The sequence below is a fragment of the Dipodomys merriami genome, unplaced genomic scaffold, assembly GCF_024711535.1.
Source record: "Dipodomys merriami isolate MVZ:Mamm:240054 unplaced genomic scaffold, mDipMer1.0.p SCAF_8, whole genome shotgun sequence".
In the NCBI taxonomy this organism is placed as follows: Eukaryota; Metazoa; Chordata; class Mammalia; order Rodentia; family Heteromyidae; genus Dipodomys; species Dipodomys merriami.
The window spans coordinates 10,379,565-10,401,718 of record NW_027206401.1 but is presented as its reverse complement, the minus strand read 5'-3'; the positions used below and the strand labels follow the sequence as shown (position 1 = coordinate 10,401,718).

Here is a 22,154-nt window from a genome sequence, read left to right as displayed (position 1 = left end):
ATCCTAGCTACTCAGGAGGCTGAGATTAGAGGACCGTGGTTCAAAGCCAACCCAGGTAGAAAAGTCCATGAGACTCTTACATTAACTAACTGCCAAAAAAAAAAGCTACAAGTATAGCAATGACTCAAGTGTTAGAGCACTAGCTTTGAGCAAAAATCTCTGAGGGACAGAGCTCAGGCTTTGAGCTCAAGCCCCCCACACACACATGCATACACACACTCATATACACACATACATACACACACAGAGAGAGAGAGAGAGAGAGAGAGAGAGAGAGAGAGAGAGAGAGAGAGAGAGAGAGAGAGAGAGAGAGAGAGAGAGAGAAAGGTTTTCTGGTTTCATTTTCCTCTTGGTCCTTCCTTAACCCTATTATCCCTGCAAGACGGCATTCTAGAATCTCTGCCTTCAACTTTTCTCTGTGCCTTGAGAGTCAGTATTGTACTTTGAGCTGTATCTAGTGTCTCTTTTCTTTGTTTCCACTTCCAGGCCCCCCAAGTCTATGGAGAAAGCTAGGACAGTGTCTCTATCCGGCCCTCCCCACTCAGCCTTCTCTTCCTTGCTTCTCTCAGCATGCAACACTGCAGCTCAGTTCTTCGGTGTGTTGTCTGCCCGCCTTCCTATTAGACTGTCTTTTCCTGAGCCACCATCTCTCTTCCCCTTCTGCATACTTGGCCTCTCTCCCCTGGCAGAGCTTTCTGGGCTCCAGATCCAAATGCTTCTCTGGGCTCCAGATCCCTAATTCTCTAAGGTAGATGTGGATAGTGGATATCCGTCACCTTAAAGGAACTTGTTTTTATTTTTGTTTTTGTTTTGTTACCACTGAATGGTAAAATGCCAAAACTTCCATAGTCATTCCACTCATTACAACTTGGTTTCTAAAAATGTATTGTTTTAGTTTTTAAAACTATTTGGCACCCAAACAAACAAGTGAGAAGCTCCTTCCTGTCCTACCCCTCACTGTTTTTATGAACCAGGGTGACACAGCGCCAATGCTCAATAAGTTCATTTACTTCATGACAGAGAGGAGTGAAGTGCAGTGTATAGGACACATTCAGCTTGTTACTTTATTGTGTGAATAAAGTTTTATTGGTACACCACCTACACATTGGTAACATATTGTTTATGGCTGCTTTGGCACTGCAACATCAGAGTTGAGTAAATGTCACAAAGACTGATGAGCTGCCCATAATGCAGAAAATCTTTGCCCTGTGGTCTTTCACAGAAGATGTTTGTGGGTGCTGATATGAAGGATAAGCGCACAGTTCAGAGGAAAGGATATAACCCAAGGGGGAAAGGAGCAGAGGAGGCAGTCTGTCACAGAAGCCTTCCTGGGGCCGATCTGTAATGTGGCAGATAGAGAAGGGCCAATGGCAGAATAGAGGAATTGGGGAGGAAAGGTTGAGCGAGTCCAGCTCCCGGGCATGCAGTTCTAGAATATTCACACTTGTTCAGAAACGTTGTCCAGCACTTCCCAAGGTAAACTATATGAATCAGATACGAAGAGATTGGGCTAGCAGGATATTTTTCCTATATATTTCACTTTTGTAAGCATAGAAATTATAAAATTTATAGTACATTGTTTGTTGTAGACAAAATAGGAAATACTAGAAATTCCTCTTAGAAGGGGGGCACTTAAACAAATACAAATACAGTGAAACACTGGATACCCATTAAAAAATACAAGGTATATTTTCCATGTGCTGGTTTGAAAAGATGCCTATTATTGTCAGTGGTAAAAATCTGGTCCAAACAGATGTAATTAATCCTGTCCTTTCTTTTCTGAGTTTTGGTCCTATATTTTCAGTTTTCTGATTGTCAGCTTTGATAATAGTCCTATGAAATCTTAAAGCCAACAATTAAAAAAAATTTTTTTTGCTGGTCCTGGGTGCTGTCCCTGAGCCTCTTTGTACTCAAGGCAAGCTCTCTACCACTTCAGCCACAGCATCACTTGTAGTTTTTCTGAGAGTCTCACGGCCTTTCCTGCCTAGGCTGGATTCAAACCATGATCCTCCGTTCTCAGCCTCCTGAATAACTAGGATTCCAGACGTGAGCCACTGGCGCTCAGCAACCAGCACTTTTTAAAGGAAGTTGTCTTCTTTCTGCTAGTTTTTTGCTTTAAACAAAATACCTTTCCATTCATCTCAGCGTGCAATATCAAAGGAGACTTCAGATCCTTCATCTGACCAGGATACAGTCATCCACACTCAGCCCAGCCTTCCTTCACACGGGATTTTCAAAGTAACTTCTGCATCCCCCTCTTGCTTCCTCTCCTCTGTCTCCTTCCTCCTTTACTTCCTCTCCTCTGTCTCCTTCCTCCTTTACTTCTCCACTTTGTTCTGCCCACTTTGTTCTGGGTGTGCCCCTTACCTTCTTCATAGCTACAGTCTCTTCCAGACTGTACTTCTCTCTCTCACACTGCTTGGCACATTGACAGGAAGCTAATTAGATCAGCTGTTGATTATGTCACCCACCAACAGGCTTTAATGGCCTTCTTTTTGTGTCACCTCCAGCATCATCTGGCAAATCTCTTACTAAACACTCTCCATGTGCTTACTCCATTTTTGCAAGCTTTTTTCCTTATAAATACCAAGCTCTACCTACTGGATTCCTTACCAGACTCTTCTCCCATCTCTCTTCTATTGGTCATATTGGCACTTGTAGTAAGTTGCTGTTCTTACTACCAAGTCTACTTATTTGTATTATACATAAAAAGTTGCCATAATTTGCCACTCAAAGAAGTGGTAGTAATTGTAGCTGCAAAGATAACTGAAATATGCCTTCCACATTTTGAGTTGTTCTACAGATGATAAAATCTGAATATCAGTGGCAGGTATAATTTTACCTTCCCTCTACTTAAAATGTTCACATGAAACTTTCACACATGCACCTATAACTCAGTTTCAAGACTGAATCATGGGACCAATGCTGAAACAATGTTCAAAGCCAGGTACTGATAAGTTAAGGCATCCAATGTCCATGGTCTCAAAGATAGCTAAGCACATCTGCATATAGTCACCTATAATTACTCAAATGTTCTCCTTCCATCTCTTGACTTTTTAATTAGTCTTCCTGGAACTTCCTTCCTGCTCACTGATGCAACCCCACTAAAACTCACATCAAATGCTAAATCCTCATTTATGCCTTTCCTTATCAAGCCAGTCAGAAGCGGGGTCCAAACACATTTCTTAGGTGCCTTTGGTCATTCAGTAACCATATATAGATAGAGAAGTACATCTTTGCAACCCAAGTGTTTCTGTGTATGAGAAATACATTCAGATAGCAAAGAATACGACATCCTTCAAACTTCAGCTGCTCAGTACAATAGCATTCTGGTGCTCATTCTGGGGACTGTGTCTAATGTCGATGTCTTCTTTGGTAAACAGCCTTCTCTAAGTCTCCCTTCTACAAGTCCTTGAGTCTTCCAGACTCAGGTAGTAGGTGGACAAAGAATTGAGCAATTCATATTCCTTTCTAAAGGACACCTCAGAACTAATGTCAAAACTTTCTGCTTGCTTTCCATTGGCCAGAGCTGAGTCACATGGCCATACTTTCCTGCAAGGGATTCTGGGAAATGGTGTTTAGGAGGCAACTTAGGACAAGGAAAAGTGCTTTGGTGAACAAAGCAGTCTTTGCCACTGGTTACCAAATATCCATTCATCTCCCCCACCCTGCCCACTGTCCTCTGTCCCAAAGGAGGTGATCCAAAGCCACAACACCCAGCTCAAAGGTTTCTCACTGTTGTACAGGGCTTTCTATCAAGCATAAATCATAACTTCTACAATCTGCCAGCCTTATGCAAATATACCCATTATTCAGCAAAGGAGTCGGGCAAAACTTGCATTCAGAAAATTAGTAGAAGGGAAGATTTCATAGCACTCTTCTATAGGTGCTATGTATTTCTGATGGGCAGTCTTGAAGTAGTGTCTATTCTAATGTACTAGAAAATTCTTGAGTGGAACGTAATTCTTTCCCCACTCCCCCCTCCACCTCCGCCTCCAGGGGAAACCGTGAAGTTTTCTATCAACTGGATGGTAGGTGTTTTGTTTTCATCACTTACTACTGGAAGCTCTTGCTCTCCATTGTTCCCCTTGGTCACACTGGAAGTGGGCGGTCCTTTTGGTGGACTGTGCTTCCTGCCATTGGACATTCAAGGCCTAAAAGTTGGAGATTCAACAACCAGAAGCTTTGTTTCTTTTTTACTTCAGCTTTATATTTCTTTGGCAGTTGTCTCAAAAACATCAGAGACTTCCATTTTATTTGATTCTTGATAGTCCTACATGTAATCTAATGGGACTCAGAGTCTTTTCCTAGACATAACTCTCTAGAATGATGTTCTTCAGTCTATTATTTTTTTGACAAATAAAATTGTATATAATTGTGGTGTACCACATGTTGCTTTTAAAAAGGCATGCATTATGGAATGGCTAAATGAAGCTAATTAACACAACCATTTTTGTCACCTACTTATCCTTGATTTATGGTGAGTGCACATAAATCTCTCTAGGCAATTTTCATGTTTACTCTGCTTGCTATGAGTTATATTTACCATGTTGTGTAATACATCACTTATATTCATTCTTCCTGTCCAACAGTATCTTGGCCAATGTTCTTCTGTAGCCTCTGCGGGCTGCCAGTCTACTCTGAGCCTCTATGAGTTAAACTTATTTAGATACCACATACAGGTGAGATCATATGGCCTTTATCTCTCTGTGCCTGACTTATTTCACTTAAAATAACATCCACCATCTTTTTGTTTACCATTCATCTACTGAAGGATACTTAGGTTGATTCTATATCGCAATTATTGTGAATAATGCTTCAAGAAACAAGGGAGTGAAAACATCTCAACTTAGTAATGCATTTCTTTTCCATTGTATGCCCAGGGGTGGGTTTGATTAATCACACGTCAATTCTATTTTCAGTTTTTGAAGATTCTGTATACCATTTTTCATAATCATCATATTCCTACCAGCAGTGTATAAGGATTCCCTTTCTCCCACATCCTTTTGGCCTTTGCCTCATGATTTGTTAATGACTCCCTGGAGGCTATTTGAAGCAATAAGTTTGGATGAGGCCAGAATACCATCTGTTGTTACTCTTTGCCTTAGGACCTAAAGTTACAACCCATCTTCAAAGGGTTGTTTCCGAGATTCCCGAGCGTATCAAAATGTACAGAGGCCCAGGTGTGGTGTGTGATAACGTCCTTCTATGTGCTAAAAATCATCTCCATATTAACATTCCTAGTATGATATAAGCAACATAAAGTAGATGTTATACTATATTGTCTAGGGAATAACAGCAAGGAAAAGAAAATCCACATGCAGTACATGCTCAATAGAGGTACGTCTAACATAGTCCAAACCACAGAGGGCACCATCTGGATGCTGAGCCCACAGATGTGGGACTCTGGGTGTGAAGAGCAGTTGTGAACTGAGAAATCTCGTGGGGACTTTCACACTGAAGACCCTTTGCATTTTCATCTTAATATTTCTTGACTAGAAATAGGTTTTAAACATTGAAACTATTGATCTTTGACACTCTCTCTGATTCCTGCTTGAGAGTAACTCAGTTCATGCATGTATTTGCCCCTGTCTTGTAATTCCTTACTAATGGTAGCCACTCTGCCCATGCCACACCATGTATGACTTCCTGAACACTTCCTCAGGTGTGTGGTCTGCTTATCAACTTATTTCAGACCAGATATTTTGCAATGATATCCCAAGGCTTTCTAGGTTGCTGTAGACTGCTTCCTTGCAACCTTTCATTAAGGAAGTAAACATTTCATAGGGTATTAAGCCACTTCCTGTTCTATTTTTTTTCTTGATCACGTTGGCTTAATTATATCTTATTCAATTTACAGCCTGATCTGGGCTAGTCTACCTAGCTGTTCATTCAGGTACAGGTAGTAAATACCAACACCAAGATTTGAATCCAAGCATCTGGACTCCCAAGTCTCAACCACTTTCATTTCAAAATTTGCATCTTGCAAGACACATTGCTTCCAATTTCACATTTTTAGCACGTTTCTTCTATATTTCACAAGTTTATATACAACTCAGGCCCCTTGATCATGTAAATATTGATGCTATCACAATTTTTCAGAGCATGTATTGAGAGATTTTTATGCCATAAAAAATATTGAAGCTCTTTAAGTACAACTTGCCACTGTCAATTTTGAAACAACGTCTTGATTCAACTAAATTAAACATCTTCTCACTTTTCATTGATCAATTTCCTTTTTATACAAAGGGAGGCTAATGGGAAACTTTCTATTTTGGAAGATGGAGTTTTGATGACACACAGCCCTGGCTGATCATTAGAGCTCTTTCTTTTCCATAAGGAGGAAGTAGTTACCTTTGGACTTCCATTTTTAGAGGAGAAACTACCAGGACCTGCCATGAACAAATGTTCTTTCAAGTCCTGTTGCACTTATGTACCAGTGGCCTGTGTTTGAAGAAGGTTAGTGGCAGAATGAGGCTCCCCACAAGGGGATTTTGAGGTGCTCTGAGAAGCAGACGGTGATAATTGGTGAAGGAGTTCGTCACTGCAGGCTGTCACGTCTCACAGTGGGAGTCATAGGCTGTTCTGCCTGGTAAACTACTTCTTCTGATCTATGAGTGATGCTGTGCTTCCTGTAAAAATACATCTTGCTTTCTACATCCTACGTGCTTCTCAGCCTCAGGAGCATCTCAGGGCTTGAGACTAATCTTGTCATACAGTAATGTCTCCTCTCAATTCTTAGTGTTCACCTGATTTTTCATACTGTGGTTGTACCCAGTTCCTTAAAAAAAAAAAAAGGGAGTGAAATTCTTTACTTTGACTGCCTTCTTAGAGTTAGGATAGAACACTGGGGCGAGACTTTGGACAGGGAGCCTTGACTGCATTATGTAATGGCCTTGACCTCAGCCAGACCTGAGGGATTCTTTTGCATTGGGCTGATGACAAGCGCCTCAAAGTCCAGAGAAATTGGTGGCAAATTGTAAGCTGACACATGCCCCTGCTACCTAGTTCACCATGTACCCTTTGTCAAGTTGTAATGATATTGAGGAACGACTGTCGGGTACCATGTCATCAGCCAGTCATTGGCATTCAGCCATCCTGTCATGACTTACTGAAAATACCATTGGGCTCATTCAAGCATATCATTTTTTATGTATTATACAAATAATGGGATCAACTTAAGTGTTTACATTAACTAAGTTGTTCCCATTGGAAAAGGCAGTGAGTTCATTCTTGCAGAGATGGTGTGAACTTTTAGCCTCTTGTAGAGTAGTCTAGAAAGTAGAATCTTTATTGTAATTCATATCCTAGGGGATATCGATGGTGAGAGATCAGACATGGGAGGCACACATGTTCCAGCTCCTAAGGCCAGCTTCAGAGCCCTCCCATGCTGTGTCTATGATCCGTGGTTATTTTATGTCTTCTCCTTATTCTCTAAAGGAAACACACACACACACACACACACACACACACACACACACACACACACACACACAGAGTGAGAACTCAATATGCACTGTCTCTGAGGACAGTCTATATCTTCTAGTGGGTAGTACAGGACAAGCATCATGCATTGATAGACAGCAGTTCCTAGTAGGAATTGGAGGTCGGCTAGCCAGTCAAAAGGAGCGGAGAGAAAAACTCTCTGGAAGCGTGAAGAAGGAGCTCCTCATGGGAAAATGTGGGAAACTGGGGAAAGGGACCAGAGGAAGAAGAAGGAGGAGGGAGGCTTGCAAAGCCCCAACTTTCTCAGTTTCTGAACTGAACTTTTGCTCCCAGCAGGTGAGCAGGCTCCCTCCCACACTGAGCCGTCGCCCCCTGCTGGTGTGCAGTCTGTTAAGTAAACAGAGACTCTCCACTGGGAAAGGAACATTTCTCTATTTTGGCTATGAACTGTTATTTTTAAAGCTCCATGCTCCAAACATTTCCATCTATCCCTGTTTGTTTTTTTTCACTAGGAAGATTTTCTCTCCTACTTAAAAAAAATTACATGACAAACAAAACTCCTTTCCATATAATAGCATCGATTAAAGCTAACAGACCTTTGGTCTGACTAGGGCGCATTCGCCCATTGAGTGATGTAGCTTTGAATGTTACCTCTCTGCTTCTGTGGATCCAGATTTCCACGGTCAAAGTGCAGTGCACATGGCTTGTTGTCTTCTGGATGTTTCAGGGCAAATGGCCAACTTCTCCCTTCTTGGACTTGTCTTTCTCTATAGCTAATACTTAAATGCCATCTCTGTGTCCTGCCACACTCTCTACTCAGCATGGTAAGTGCTTCAGTATCAACATGGTCCTGAGTAGATATGAAGACTCAAGTGTCAGCTTGAACGTTACCTGTAGGCAAACCCATACCCACTACCCTCTTTAGTAACAACAGTGATCTCAGTCCAATACAAGTCCACACTTCCTGTAGTTTTTCCTCGTACTTCAAATGTTTGGCAAAGCACACCCGTGGGGACTCCGTTAAAACCTATGTACAGCTTGAGAGAAGAAATGCTTTTTTCTTCTCTTTTCTTCTCCTAATGACTACAATGTCTAAAATGCAGCAGCAAATCTATAAAAACGTATTAGAGAAAATTGTTACCTGACTCATAATCATTTTTGACTATTGAAAAATTCCATGTTTAACACAGGAGGTTTGGCAGTTACATAAGACCATCTTTCTTTTAAAAGGATGAAATGGGGTGCTTCAGTTATAGAAGACCTATGTGGGTTTTATGGATGTTTTATTGATGGGAGACCTTCTCCAGTTTGAGTGAAGGTTCATCGTCTGTCAGGAGGAGGAGTTGCAGATTTTTGTTAACAGATTAGGAGCTGGTAGATTTTTATGAATGTGAACCTTATATCCTCTGGATATCTTTTTCTGTGCTTTAATGCCTTGTACAATTTGTTTTCGTAGGAATCAGGGTAAATGTGTAGAGGGCATGGTGGAGATCTTTGACATGTTGCTGGCCACGTCGACTCGGTTCCGTATGATGAATCTGCAGGGAGAGGAGTTTGTGTGCCTCAAATCTATCATTTTGCTTAATTCTGGTGAGTTGACACAATAGCTTAATGCTGGGTTGCTGGAAAAGAATATTTACATGTGTTTATTTTTTTCATGCAGATACAATCTACCCACCACACACACAAAAAATAATGTCATATACTGAAAGAAATGACATGCACTGGCTATAACTTATCATCATTGTAGATTACTAAAGAGAGACAGGGTCATGTTGGTCAAATATGATGGGTGAAAAATTGATATTTGGATAATGGGCACTGGTGGCTTATACCTATAATCCTAGTTACTCTGGAGTCTTGAGATCTGAGGATCATGGTCAAAGCCAGCCTGGACAGAAAAGTCTGTGAGCTTCGTATCTCCAATTAACCATTATAAAGCTGAATGTGTTGCTGTGGCTCAAGTTTTTGTTGTTGTTTGAACAAAAAAGCAAAGGGATAGCACTCAGACCCTGATTTCAAGCCCCAGTACTCACACACACACACACACACACACACACACACACACACACACACACACACACGACATTTGGATATTGAATCAAATGCTTTATTTTTGTTGAAATATTTGCCTCCATTCACAGAGGTGGGAACCTCTTTCATTTATAAAAGGTATATGTGTGTAGACATATACCTTATCTCATATGAGAAAGTAAGTAGACCAAGTGACTCTCGCTTGAAACTGTGACCTGGGGGGTTAGGTATATAGGTTAGTGCCTTACATTCATGAGGCCCTGGGTTCAATCTTCAGGATCACTAGGAAAAATTTATGAGCAATTCCAAATTCCAGATAGTAATGAAAGAAGGTAACTTGGGACAGACCATGTCTCTGGTTGAAATTGATTATATAAACTATAGTTTGTTTGAACATTTAAACAACAAAACAATACTAGCCCCCATCCCAAGCTGAGGAGAGTGGAACACGGTGCATTAGTGCAGTGGAACTCATTGTTCCATTGGCCTATGCCTCCCATCCCAGAGAACCTCCTGTGTGCTCATTTGAGGGAGCTCAGCTGGCAGCAGTGTCTATTTTGTTTTGCGAGTCTGTTTTTCTTCCGCAGGGAGACTGGATATTAAACACAGGAGGGTTGCCTTGATGGAAATGATGGCTTAGTCTGAACTAACACCTTACCCCTCCCAGCTCCTCTGTGGACCACATAGGAACTAGATCTGCAGCCCCAGAGGGCCTAGAGTTCCTGAGAGGCGTCAGCTGCACGTCATGCTCATATTTCATGGTCATATAGAAATCACCACTGTTTGGAATCCTTAGGCCTGCTTTAGTTCCTTACAGCATTAGATACAGTCTCCAGCTCTTCAGCTGCAGCCCTGTCGTTTGCATGATCACGTACACAGAGAATTAATGCTTCCTCCTCTTGCCTCGTGTTTGTCTCTTTTCGGTGAGTGCCAATCCCTTCCATCTCCCCTAACAATTTTCCACTTTCTCTTCTCCACCAGTGTGAGTAGCCCATAGTGCTTAATGGTTATCACAGCAATCATTCTCACTTATCAACCGAGAAATGGAAATTGGTACTATTGCACTAGGCCAGGCCTGAATTACAGAGGGAAGTTCCATGGAAAATAATGTGATCCACACTAAGGAAGTGATTACCACTCCATTCAAGTTTCTGGTTGCACTCACATGCATTGTGCTTTTCATTTGAGTCATTTGTCCTGTACGTTGGAGGGTCCAGATCCCACAATGGCTCTTTATTGGATGAGAGTTCTGGGAGCCATGCCACTCGGCTGCACAGTGCCAGGTCCTGAACCTGCTCCTTCTTCGGTGGAAGGCTGGCACGTGTGGATGGCATTCATGTGGGTAATCTGTTAACTTCAGGGACAACAGGCCTAACAATTGTTGGGACTTCCCCCCCTCCCCACCTACTTTAACCAGGAAAGAAGACCTCAGACATGAAAGTGAAATTACCCAGTTATGTAATCTACTCTGATCTTAGAAATGAAAATTATGTCTTTCCAATCCACATAAACTTTCCTTGCATTTTTTTTTTGTTTCTGTTCTTGTGATAGTTCAGTTAAAAAAATTATACAGAGGAAGATCAAGATTTTACCATGAAACATTAGGTCAAACATTAGATCATCTTACCATCAAAACCTTAGATTTATGGACCCCACCCCCACCCCCCGATACTGAATTTCCCACTGCAGGATTTGCAGCTTTCATACGCAACCTGTGGTTTTTCTCTCACAGGGTCTTCTGTGCATCTGCTTACTCTTGAAGGGTTGGGACTCTGCTTTGGACCTAGGAGGCATTGTGTGCTGACAGAGTTATCTTGAGATAAGAGGGCAGCAGCCTGGCCTTTCCATCAAGGACAGGGCTGCTGGCTTGGGAGAGTGGTGACAAAACAGAAGCAGACTCCTAAACCCACAATAACAAAGCCCATCTCCTGGCCGCAAAATGAGCTGTGTGCTGGAGAGGCTGTTCCAATGCTGAACACGGCTCTGAGTGTCTCACAGTGTTCCTGGAAAAGGGATCAGAGAGGACAACACTGAAACAGCCCTGCCTGCAGTGTCTGGAGCCCTTGTCAGAGAGGAGAGGGAGTCTGCAGAGGGAAAGTATCCTTGATCCACAGATGGCTTCCCTCTCAAAAGCTGATTGATCCATTGCATGGAGCTAAGGCAACTCTGGGCCTATCAGGAGACAGATTACAAAATGACACTGACTCCAGGAGTCTCTGGCAGAATCCGTACCTAATATGATTCTGGAAACCTGAGGTAGAAGAAGACATTCTATCCCCGGCCCAACTCTGGAAAACCTCAGGGCAGGGAGGAGCGTCAGGCTTTGTGGCAAGTCCCGGTCCCTGTCTGAGGAGGGACAGAGGCACCCGGAAGAATTGAAAAGTTCAACAAGATAAAGTTCGGGAAGTGGGTACTGAAAAGGGTTGGGGTGAGGTCCAGGGGGAAAGGGTGGACAAATGAAGAGGAGAAGGAGGGAGAGAACGCAGTCAGGAGTCCAATGTAAATCCTACAACATTCAGAAGAGCGAGGGAAGGGGTGTGTTCAGGGAGGGGGAGGGGTGAGAATATTGAAAGGGGTGCCAGTGATCAAGGTTCATTATATTCATAAACTGCCTTGTTAAATGGAAGCTTCTTTGTACAATGACCTGAATATAATCAAGATTAATTAATGAATGAATTAATTAGTTACTTAACTGCAATATAAAAGTTGTACAAGGGTCCACTAGGAATTCCTTTCTGGGTATCTTGAGGGTTTCCCAAAGCAAAGCATTTCCACAGAATCCCTCTTCCCAGCTGTTTGGAAGAAGCAATTTGTCAAGGTTTCTGCCTCATTTAGAATAAATTTATTGCTTTGCTTTCAAAAGCCCAGAATTGTCTATAAGGATACACATTGTTTTTCCACTCGAAAGGACAGAAGCATTCCTGGTGAATCCAAAGATGCCTTTGCAAAATGCGTGCCAGCTTCAAGACATTCTGAGAACTAGCTAGGCAGAGTTCAGGAGGAGGGCAGAGAGGAAGAGAGCAGAGGAACTCAGAGCAGAAGCCAGTGGAGTAGTCTCAGCGGGAGGGAGTTAGAGCCACGGAAGGGAGGCTGAGAAGGAGGCTCTGTGCCTGTTTTTGTCCTCCTGCTGCCCCTGTGACTGAGAAGCCTCCTAAGCCTGGCTTAACTGACACCTTATTTGGGAAGCCATGGATATTTTCATGTGTCCGCCATGAATCCTCTTTCTCTGGAATGTTTCAGTGCCTAGACCCTCTACGGAACGATCTAGCATTGACTAGCTGGTAGACTTCCTTTACTCAGAATTCAAACTCATTTTTCAGTTACTCATGTTTATTAAGTCCCTTTTAATGTGTAGTGCATTCCTGCTACAGTCTTTGTGCCAACCATACCAAAATGAAAGTCATAGTTCTGTGGGGTTTTTTTTAAACTTTTTTTTAAAGCTTAAGTTGTTCTCTACTTCTTTGGACTTGCACAACTTAATTTCCCTTAAGAAATCCTCTTCAGTCTTTTTTTGTTTTTCTCATAGTTTTTGGACTATGGACTGTCAAAATATATCACCTCCCAATCTGTCATTAATAGATGCTGAACGTGGTCAGGAGGGCCTGGAAAGTTCTTATTTCCTCCAGGCTGTTGCAACCGTTCTGAAATAGATCGTCCTTTTCCATGGACTGTATCACTAGATAATATCAGACTATTGGGTGGAAAAACAGAGCGCCAGGCTCTAGGGTCATTACAGAGAAAGAGGAAGTGACATAGCACGTGTCTAATGAAGGTCATGGAGCGCGTTGGTCTCTGCCAATGGCAGTGCTGAGAACCTGACCAGAGTTGAGTGGAGTCAGGCATTCGCTCTGCACAACTGTGTGAGTTTAAAGCCCCACAGCTAGGCTCATAAAAGAAATGCAGGAGCCCCAGGATAATAATTCAGACTGTAACTGTTACCTCGAGACTTGGTTAGTTGTGCAAGTGAATGATATGTAACATAACGGGTAATAAGTGATTTCGTGTTGAAAGACCTGGGTGGAGTGGCAAGCCCCTGAGAAGCTCTGCCCGCCATTCCTTGGGGGGCCCTGACACCTACTGCTCATTGGTTTCCCCCCTTCAGAATCCCCCCCTCCTCCTTGTCAGGGACCGTTTCTTAACACTCCGAAAATGCCTGTATCAACACTTCATGTGTATAAAACCTGAAATCTCTAATGAATGTTTCCTTTGGCCTTGCAATTTAATGAGTGTTGCTATCCCTTTTGGAACTCCCTTTGTAATTAATTTTATTAGTATCAATGTGTTGTACAAGGGCAGTCCGCTTTGCACACTCAGATTTACAGACAATGCACCTTGATCACAACGTACCACTCGGTCACCCACACTTCCCAAACCAGCCTCCATGAGCATCCCTTTCACACAGTCACACGCTACACAAACCCACAGCCCCCGCTCACCTCCTCCCCCTCCCCACTGACTCCCTCCCTCCAGAGAGGATCTGCTTTACATTTCTTGGTACCATTCATTTAAAAATATTTTTTAGTGTGTGTCATCATATATGCCTACCCAGTGCTTTAATCCATTTCTCCCCATCATCTATTCTCACATTTCCCCATCGCCACTATCCCTAAGTATTCAAGAGCGTTCAGTGAGTGACCTTTGCTTGTTTGTTTTTAATCTTCATTCCTCCTCTGCCTCACACATTCCTTTTCCTCCCTGGTCTGTAATCTCCCCCAACTATCTCAGAATTACAAGCATGTTTTACACACACACACACACACACACACACACATACACACACACACACACACACACACACACACACACACACACACACGTCTATGTATTCAGAATGCAGCCCTCATACTTCAGTCTCTGATAATGTTGTCAAGTAGGTTCCAGTTGGACTCCTGACTCCAGCTCTTCCAGAATCTCTGTCCACTGTAGGTCTTCCTTCTTCTCCTGATCCCCCATACCAAGTCTCTGTACCTGCAGGGTCCTGAATCCTCATTAGCAGGACCACTCAATGTAGGACCACTGAAATGTAGTAGACTTGATTGTCTGCTCATCCAAAGCTTATCTTCAGGCAGCATTTGTCTTTCAGTTGGTGAAATAATACAGAAGAATGAGGGCCCAAACCCACAAATACTTACAAACCCTAGGTGAAACTTAGGAGAAAGGGTTCTAGAAGGGATTGTTTGTAGACGGTGTGCCTGGAGTGCCTCGGGATGATGAACAGGCGTGCTTGTATTAGATGTGAATTTTTTTTTTTTTTTGTCGGTCGTGGGGCCTGAACTCTGGGCCTGGGCGCTGTCCCTCAGCTCTTCAGCTCAAGGCGAGCGCTCTACCACTTGAGCCACAGTGCCACTTCCTAGATGTGAATTTTTAAGTGGAGGGTAGCCATTGTCATCTACTCTGCTTCGTGAAGACAGCTGTGTTGTCTTCACGGTGTCCTGATGAAAAGAACATGGCTGATGAAATCCAGGTCGATCAAGTCCAGTTTGCTTTTCCTGTCTTAATCACAGGCCACACTGTGGTCAAAGAAACATTTATGTCCAGGATGAATTATCACAAGCTCTCATCACCAAGAGTATTTCCTCTCTGTGGAGCTGGATTATTTGTCCTCCCTCTGTGTTATGAGACAACGAGAGTGTTTATGTTTTTAAGTTTGGAAATAAGACAATGATTCAGACAATGCCTATATATAGATGGAAGCACATTTGAAAAACATATTGACTCTAACCCTGAGCATCATTAAGTCTCAGCTTTGAAGGAACAGGCCTTAGGAACCAAGAATGGGCACATTGTCAAATTTGCCCCTTGTTGTCACACTGGAAAAGGTTTGATTATACTGTCTCTTGAGTTCTTTTGTCATGCCAAGATTCCTCTCCAGGGAGTCTGCTTATTGTCATTATTCGGTACTAACTAGCACTTCATAGTTATTAAGTGGTTCATTGTCTTCTCTCTGAAGGACTGGATGCTGCTAGCAGACTTTCAGAGCCTTTCTGGGCACTCGGCTTCTCATGTGTCCCTAAACAAACTTCATGGCCTCCATTAGTTTCCAGAAAATGTAGTATGAGCTGGTCTTTGGTCCTGTTCCCCTCTCTAGCATTCCCGTTTTCTCCCCCACTCTGTAAGTCCCTCCAACAGTCTCAGTCTCAGAATTAGAAACATGCTATGTCCCCCACAAACACCTGTGCCCCCACACATCTTTTTTACATCACAACCCCTTTTGACCACAAGTCTATAGAGCTAATTCTGCAGGACTGGAATGCAAGTGAAGTGACTCTGCCTCTCACGTGATTGCATGGTGATAGTCCGGTGGCTTACAAGGGTACATTTGTTTCAGAGACCATGTGTGGGACACTTTAATGTGATTTGCTACCTAAGGCCTATTTGAGATTCTACTCCCTACTTTTCACTGATGAAGTGCTTTGTGGCCACTGCAGCTGGGGTCCCAACAGACCCAGGCAGCATTTATTTGTGGCAGCTATATTTTGGTGGTTCTACAAGCACACAGAATGCAAGCAAGGGTTCTAACTTCTGCTCAGATTTCAGAGGGAAGCCTAAGAATCCAGGCAGGAGTTTGCTACAGAGTCTAGCCTCTGTCATGAATCTGATGGGTTAATGCCTCAAGGAGTCTCGTCGAGACTGAACAAGAGTCCCAGGAAGACAGAGCTAACAGACCTGTGCCACTTCCACTGGGGGGAAGCTACTGGCAGGGCAGAATGCAAAGTCAGCCTGTGACTCAGGGTCATGAGCACAGGCTGCCTGAAGGGTTGGGACCTACCTATGACTAGGTGGGGCATAGGATAACACATATGGAGCCTTGTGATTTACTGTCTGCCCTGATGGGGTTTCTGTCTTGATTTGCACCAATGGTTCCTATTTTCTTCTTTCTCCATGTTGGAATAAGATTGTCTGCCCTGGGCCTTTGCTGTCACTGTACATTCAAAGTAGATGGCTTGTTTTGATGTTATAACCTCCCAGCTGGAAGAAGTTTGCCTTGAGTCTCAAAGAAAATTCTGGGCTTTTGAACTACTAGAAAGAGTGAAGATGTTAGGACTATCTGGCTGGTCTGATCATCTGATTTATGTGAGAACATGGATTTCAGGAGCCAGAGGTGAAATACTGGGGATTGAAGATAGTTTGTTATCTCCAAAACTCATGTTAAATTTTTTTAAAGTCATTCATGGGCTTGAATTCATGGCCTGGGTGTTGTCCCTGAGCTGTTTTACTCCAGGATCTACCACATGGAGTCACCACTCCATTTCCGGTTTTCTGGTGATTAATCGGAGATAAAAGAGTCTCACAGACTTTTCTGCCCAGGCTGACTTTGAATCACGATTTTCAGTTCTCAGCCTCCTGAGTAGCTAGGAATACAGGTGTGTGCCACCAGCCCCTGGCTTTCCTGTTACTTCTTAGTTGTACTCTGGTTAAATTGCTACCACCCCTTGTGCTCCTATCCTCTTGTCCTTGATGTGGACGTTGTAATCATGGCCTAAGTCATGGGGTTGTTGTTAATACAAGGTAGCTCTCAGGACAATGTGAACTTAGATGTACAGCTTGTGTTAGGTACTATTTTCCTATCCATGTACAGCGTAGTTACCTATATTCATAAAGAGTCCAGTGACACCAAACAATGGGGCTACATTCTGAGACTTGCTTTTGTGGGTGACTCCATTGCTGGGTGGACAGTATGGGATGTACTTAGACTGAAAAGGTCCAGGTCACTCACTCATGGCGGCTTCTTGATGCTGTTGGGGCACAGGGAACTCGAGATGTAGCAGGCTGAGGCCACCTAACACGGAGGATTGTTTTATAAGTATTACATCCTAAAACGATGATGAAAATATAGGATTGCAAACACACAAACCAGTACCCACAATCACTTACCATCTTTCTCAAGTGATAGACAGTATACATCATGGTCTATGCAATGCTTTGCTGCAGCAGTCAGTCTTCTCAGACCAGCATCCCCACAACCAGTGATACATCGTTCTGTATGGCTAAGTGACAGGAACTTCTAGTGCTACACTAGTCTCATGGGGGCCCTGGGGACTATTGTTGACTGAAGTATCGTTTTGCAGCAGATATCACTACTTCTATGTCCCTCATTTAACACTACACATATGAACCTTCTTTCAAAATGTGATTTTAATTGGCTACATAATTGGTCATGATCCATGCAACAGATTTTTTAAGCATTTGAAAGCTTCTTGATATGATACTTATTCTGTACTTTCAGTAAATCTTTTGTCCATAGTTAAATGACTACTTTGCACACATTACTAGAAGTAGACTTGGTATGTATGAAAGATCCTGAGAAATCTTGATATATATACATATATATATATATTTCCTATGGTCCCAGCAAATTATCACCAACCAACCTGACATGAAAGTGCCCCCATTGGGGCAAACTCTCATGCCTTATGGCCCATGAACACAGGTATACAGGTTGTTGAAATGACTAGAGGACAGTCCATTTCCTCCTGTATAGCCACAGTCAGTCAGGGACACTACATAGACCATAGCCTCGTGTGTCCACTCAATGTGAGATCCTCTCTTAGAGGATGTGGCTTTCTAGGGTCTGTGTCACGCTGTGTTCTTTTTACATTTTATTATGTGCATAGACACTGTGTGGGTGAACTGCGTTGATGAGTCAGGTTCATTTTTCTGACACTGGTCCTAGGCCATTGCTTTTTTTTTCTTTACAATGATATTTACCAAAAAATAAATGTAAGGCAGATAATTGAAGAGCCAAAAGTGAATCTGTCTTGGAGTTAGACTCTTCTAGAGAAGGACAAGCTGGCCCAGCAACGGCTTCCCATGCTCTGGGTTCAGGGGTCTCTGTGTGACTGGCGTGCCCTTCCCTAGTGGGTAACGAGCTTGGATGAAGTGCTTTAGCCTGGAACCAGCCATCGCTCACTACAGCTTTGCCCTTCTTCGGGGATCTTGAAGCTGCTGGCTCAACCTGTGCCTTGTCTAATCCCATCCAGACCCCAAGGATCAAGTTCTGTCAACTTCTAGGATCTCTACAGCGGAAGGAAAGGAGACATGGGGTTCCATCATTTGGCCGGGAACAGAGTCAGCACTGAGGAGAGGTTAGCGTGAGTGTCAGGAGAGAATTTGCATGGAAAGTTTGTTCTTTAAAAGTGGTCCCAGCCTAGAATCCTATCTATTCAGGAGGTTGCGATCTGAGGATCCCAGTTCAGAGTCAACCAGAGTCAGAAAGTCTGTGAGACTCTTAGCTCCAGTTAACTACCACAAAGCCAGAAGTGAAGCTGTGGCTCAAGTGGCAGAGTGCTAGCATTGTGGGGGGAAAATAAAAGGTAAGGGACAGTGCCCAGGCCTCGAATCCTAGCCTCAGTACAGGCACCAAAACAAAAGTGGTATGAACAAGAATGATAAATGAAAATGAAATGCAGAATGTACAACATATTTTCATCTTGACAGGTGAAACATCACATTTCTGCTGGAGTAGCAAATGTGAATCATTGAGTTAGACAGAAATAGAAGCCAAACCCTCTGCCGCTCCCATGCACATAGATGCTTTGCTGCCAGCACATTGGCCTGTCCCCTGGGGACCCCCTGTTGTCAGGTCTTGAAACTGATCTCCTGCTGGACTTTGATATGGTGACAAGTCTGCAAGCATTTCCACTTAAGAACGTTATTCAAATAAAATTGTGGGCAACAGATTTGTTAGTTCTGTTTGCTGCTGAAACCACAAGCTATGGAAATGTTAAGAAATGTGAGCAGCTTTGAAAAAGATAGAAATATTATGAAAGAAGTCAACAGCGAGTGCCTCTTTTTTTTTTTTTTTCTTGCCAGTCTGGGCCTGGGCACTGTTTCCTAGTTTGTTGTGCTCAAGGCAGTCAGTGCTTTACCACTTGAGTCACAGCTCCACTCTTGCCTTTTATTTGGTCCATCATGGGGCTTGAACTCTGGGCTTGGGTGCTGTCCCTGAGCGCTTCAGCTCAAGGCTAGTACTCTACCACTTGAGCCACAGCGCCACTAATGGTTTTCTGGTGGTTTATTGGAGATAAGAGTCTCACAGACTTTCCTGCCTGGGCTGGCTTTGAATGGTATCCTCAGAGCTCGGTTTCCTAAATAGCTAGGACTACAGGTGTGAGCCTTTGGCACCTGGCCCAAGAGACTTATTCTTCAGAGTCCTTATCCACCAACTCTAATTCCCTCTGAAACTTTCCAAGTGTTGACAAAAATTTGTGAATAATAGGAATGAAAGGCATGTTTTCAAAATTTTAACAGTATTTTTCTCTACCATGTTATGAAAGTAATATATGCTCAAGGCAGCAAATGTGGATAGAACAGAAAAGCCACCAAGAAACAGAATCTCCCAAGGAACCATCATTTAACCGCTCCAAAATAATTCTTATTAATATTTTGGAGAAAGCCCTTAATTAAACAGGTTTGGAAAATACCTGTCCACTTCCATTCCTTGCCTTATACCAGCTTGGGCCCTGGTCTGAAAAGCAGGATTGTTCTTGAATCATTCCAGAAGAAAGGAGTGCATTTCTCAGACCTCTCGCAATCATTTCTAGTTTCTCACGAGCCTTGAGGAAATTCTTGGTAGAGCTACTGAGCACTGGGCCAAAAGTAAGTGACATTTGGTTTCTAATTTAGGCTTTGTCACTTATTTACCTGTTGGATTTACTCCCTGCCCTGTGTGAATGCCCTTCCAGCCTTATTGAGTGCCTCAGCCTCTGATCATCTGTTAACTGTTTTTCAAGTTGATTTTCATACTTTAGTAGTAGTTACTTTTTAGGAAAGTTGAAGATTCACAGCAAAATTGAGTGGCTAGAATGGAGTTGCCATATATCTTCCTAACACAGCCTTCTCCCTGTCCACGCCCACCCAGATAGAGCAGTAAGGTCAATGAGCTCACGCCAACACAGCAACCATGATTCCCACTTAACACTGGGGTTCAGCTGTAGTGCTGTGTACTCTATGGTTGTTGACTTAAGAAAAAAGATGCTGAATAGTATGCATAGTATTACACAGTCACTCCACTGTTCTAATCTACTCTTATTCATCCTTCCCTCTGGAATTGGCCATTTTACTGTCTCTTTAGTTTTGACTTTTCTAGCATGTCATATAGTCAGAACCACTCATCATGGAGGCTTTGTAGACTTGTTTCTTTCCCTTTGCAGTAGAAATGGAAAATTCTTCCATGTCATGGGCTGGTAGCTTATTCACTTTTTAACACTATATAATATTTCATTGTTTAGATATGCTACCATTTGTCCATTTATCTAACAAAGGACATCCTGGTGGATAAAATTATGGATAAAATAGCTCCAAATACCTATGTGCAGGTGTTTATGAAGACAAAAAAAAAGTCAGTTCCTTTGGGAGTACCAAAGATCATGAACGCTGGATTGTGTTTAGTTTTCTAAGGAACTGCACCATTTTGCCTTCCCATCAGAAACAAGTGTTCTAGCATTTGGTCTGGATGTTGGCCATTTCAAGAGACATGTAGTAGGATTTTATTGTTGCATTGACTTGCCATTTCTTAACTCCGTACAACCCTAAGTGTTTAAAAAAAATCTTCCTACATTTTTTGAAAATTTCCTTTTATTGTAAAAGTGATGCACAGAGTGTTACAGTTACATAAGTCAGGTAATGACCTATGAGATGTGTCACCTCTTGTTTTCTTGCAGTTGTTTTCCCTCCCAACCCCCACACAAGTTGTATAGTTTATTGTTGACATAGTGACTAGTGAGCATCACTGCTGCATTTGTTTACCCTTTGTCCCACCAGTCCCACCCTTACCCTCCCCTAAACAGATAAACTTACATATAAGACAAAAACAACAGAAGTCAAAAACAGCAACAAAAGGGAAAAATAAAATAAAATAATAAAACTCTTCTTTCCATTTCTTGGAGTTCATATTGATACACATCATTTTTTGTGATCATAGGCACATAGTTATTGAGCCCTTGAGATCCTCTCCTAAGAAAATCTTTCTTTGATCTCACTGTGCAAATGTTTAGAGTCCTGTTTAACTTATCATGTCCCAGTGTAATTTTTTCATTTGGATAAATGGCCAGGAGTAGAATTGCTGGGTCATAGAGAAGCTCTATGTTTAGTCTTTTGAGGAACCTCCATACTGCTTTCCAGAGTGGTTAAACGAGTTTACATTCCCACCTACAGTGTAGTGGTGCTCCCTTTTGGCCATATCCCCACCAGCATCTGTTATTGTTAGTTTTCTTGATAATGGCCATTCTAGCTGGGGTGAGGTAGAATCTCAATGTTTTGATTTGCATTTCTTTTATGGACAGAGATGTTGAACATTTCTTCATGTATCTCTTGGCCATTCTTCTTCTTTTGAGAAGTCTCTCTTTAAGTCCTTAGCCTATTTATTAGTTAGGTTGTTGTTTCTTTGAGGATTTATTTTGGGGGGGTTAATTTTGTATTTTACATATGAGGCCCTTGTCTGAAGCATAGCTAATAAAGATCTTCTCCCATCCTGTGGGCTTTCTCTTTATCTTGATAGCTACATTCTTTGCCATGCAGGGACTCTTCAGTTTGATGCAAGTATATTTATCCAGTCTGTAGGGGATTTGTTGTCATTCTAGATCTTTATTTAGGAAGTTTCAACCCATGCTGGGGAGCCCTGGTGTTTTCCTATCCCTTCCTATAATATATTCGTGATATTTGGCCTTACACTG

The 22,154-nt window shown here is 42.5% G+C and overlaps 1 protein-coding gene across 3 annotated transcripts in view; it reads left to right on the top strand.

Annotated features, from left to right (window-relative positions):
* Positions 1-22,154, top strand: part of Esr1 (estrogen receptor 1) — a 325,828-nt gene that overhangs the window by 280,885 nt on the left and 22,789 nt on the right. For all 3 annotated transcript variants that reach the window (XM_070010912.1, XM_070010911.1, XM_070010913.1), the window contains exon 7: positions 8,903-9,036. In XM_070010912.1, the coding sequence (XP_069867013.1) occupies positions 8,903-9,036 (134 nt within the window). The remainder of the gene's footprint in view (positions 1-8,902; positions 9,037-22,154) is intronic.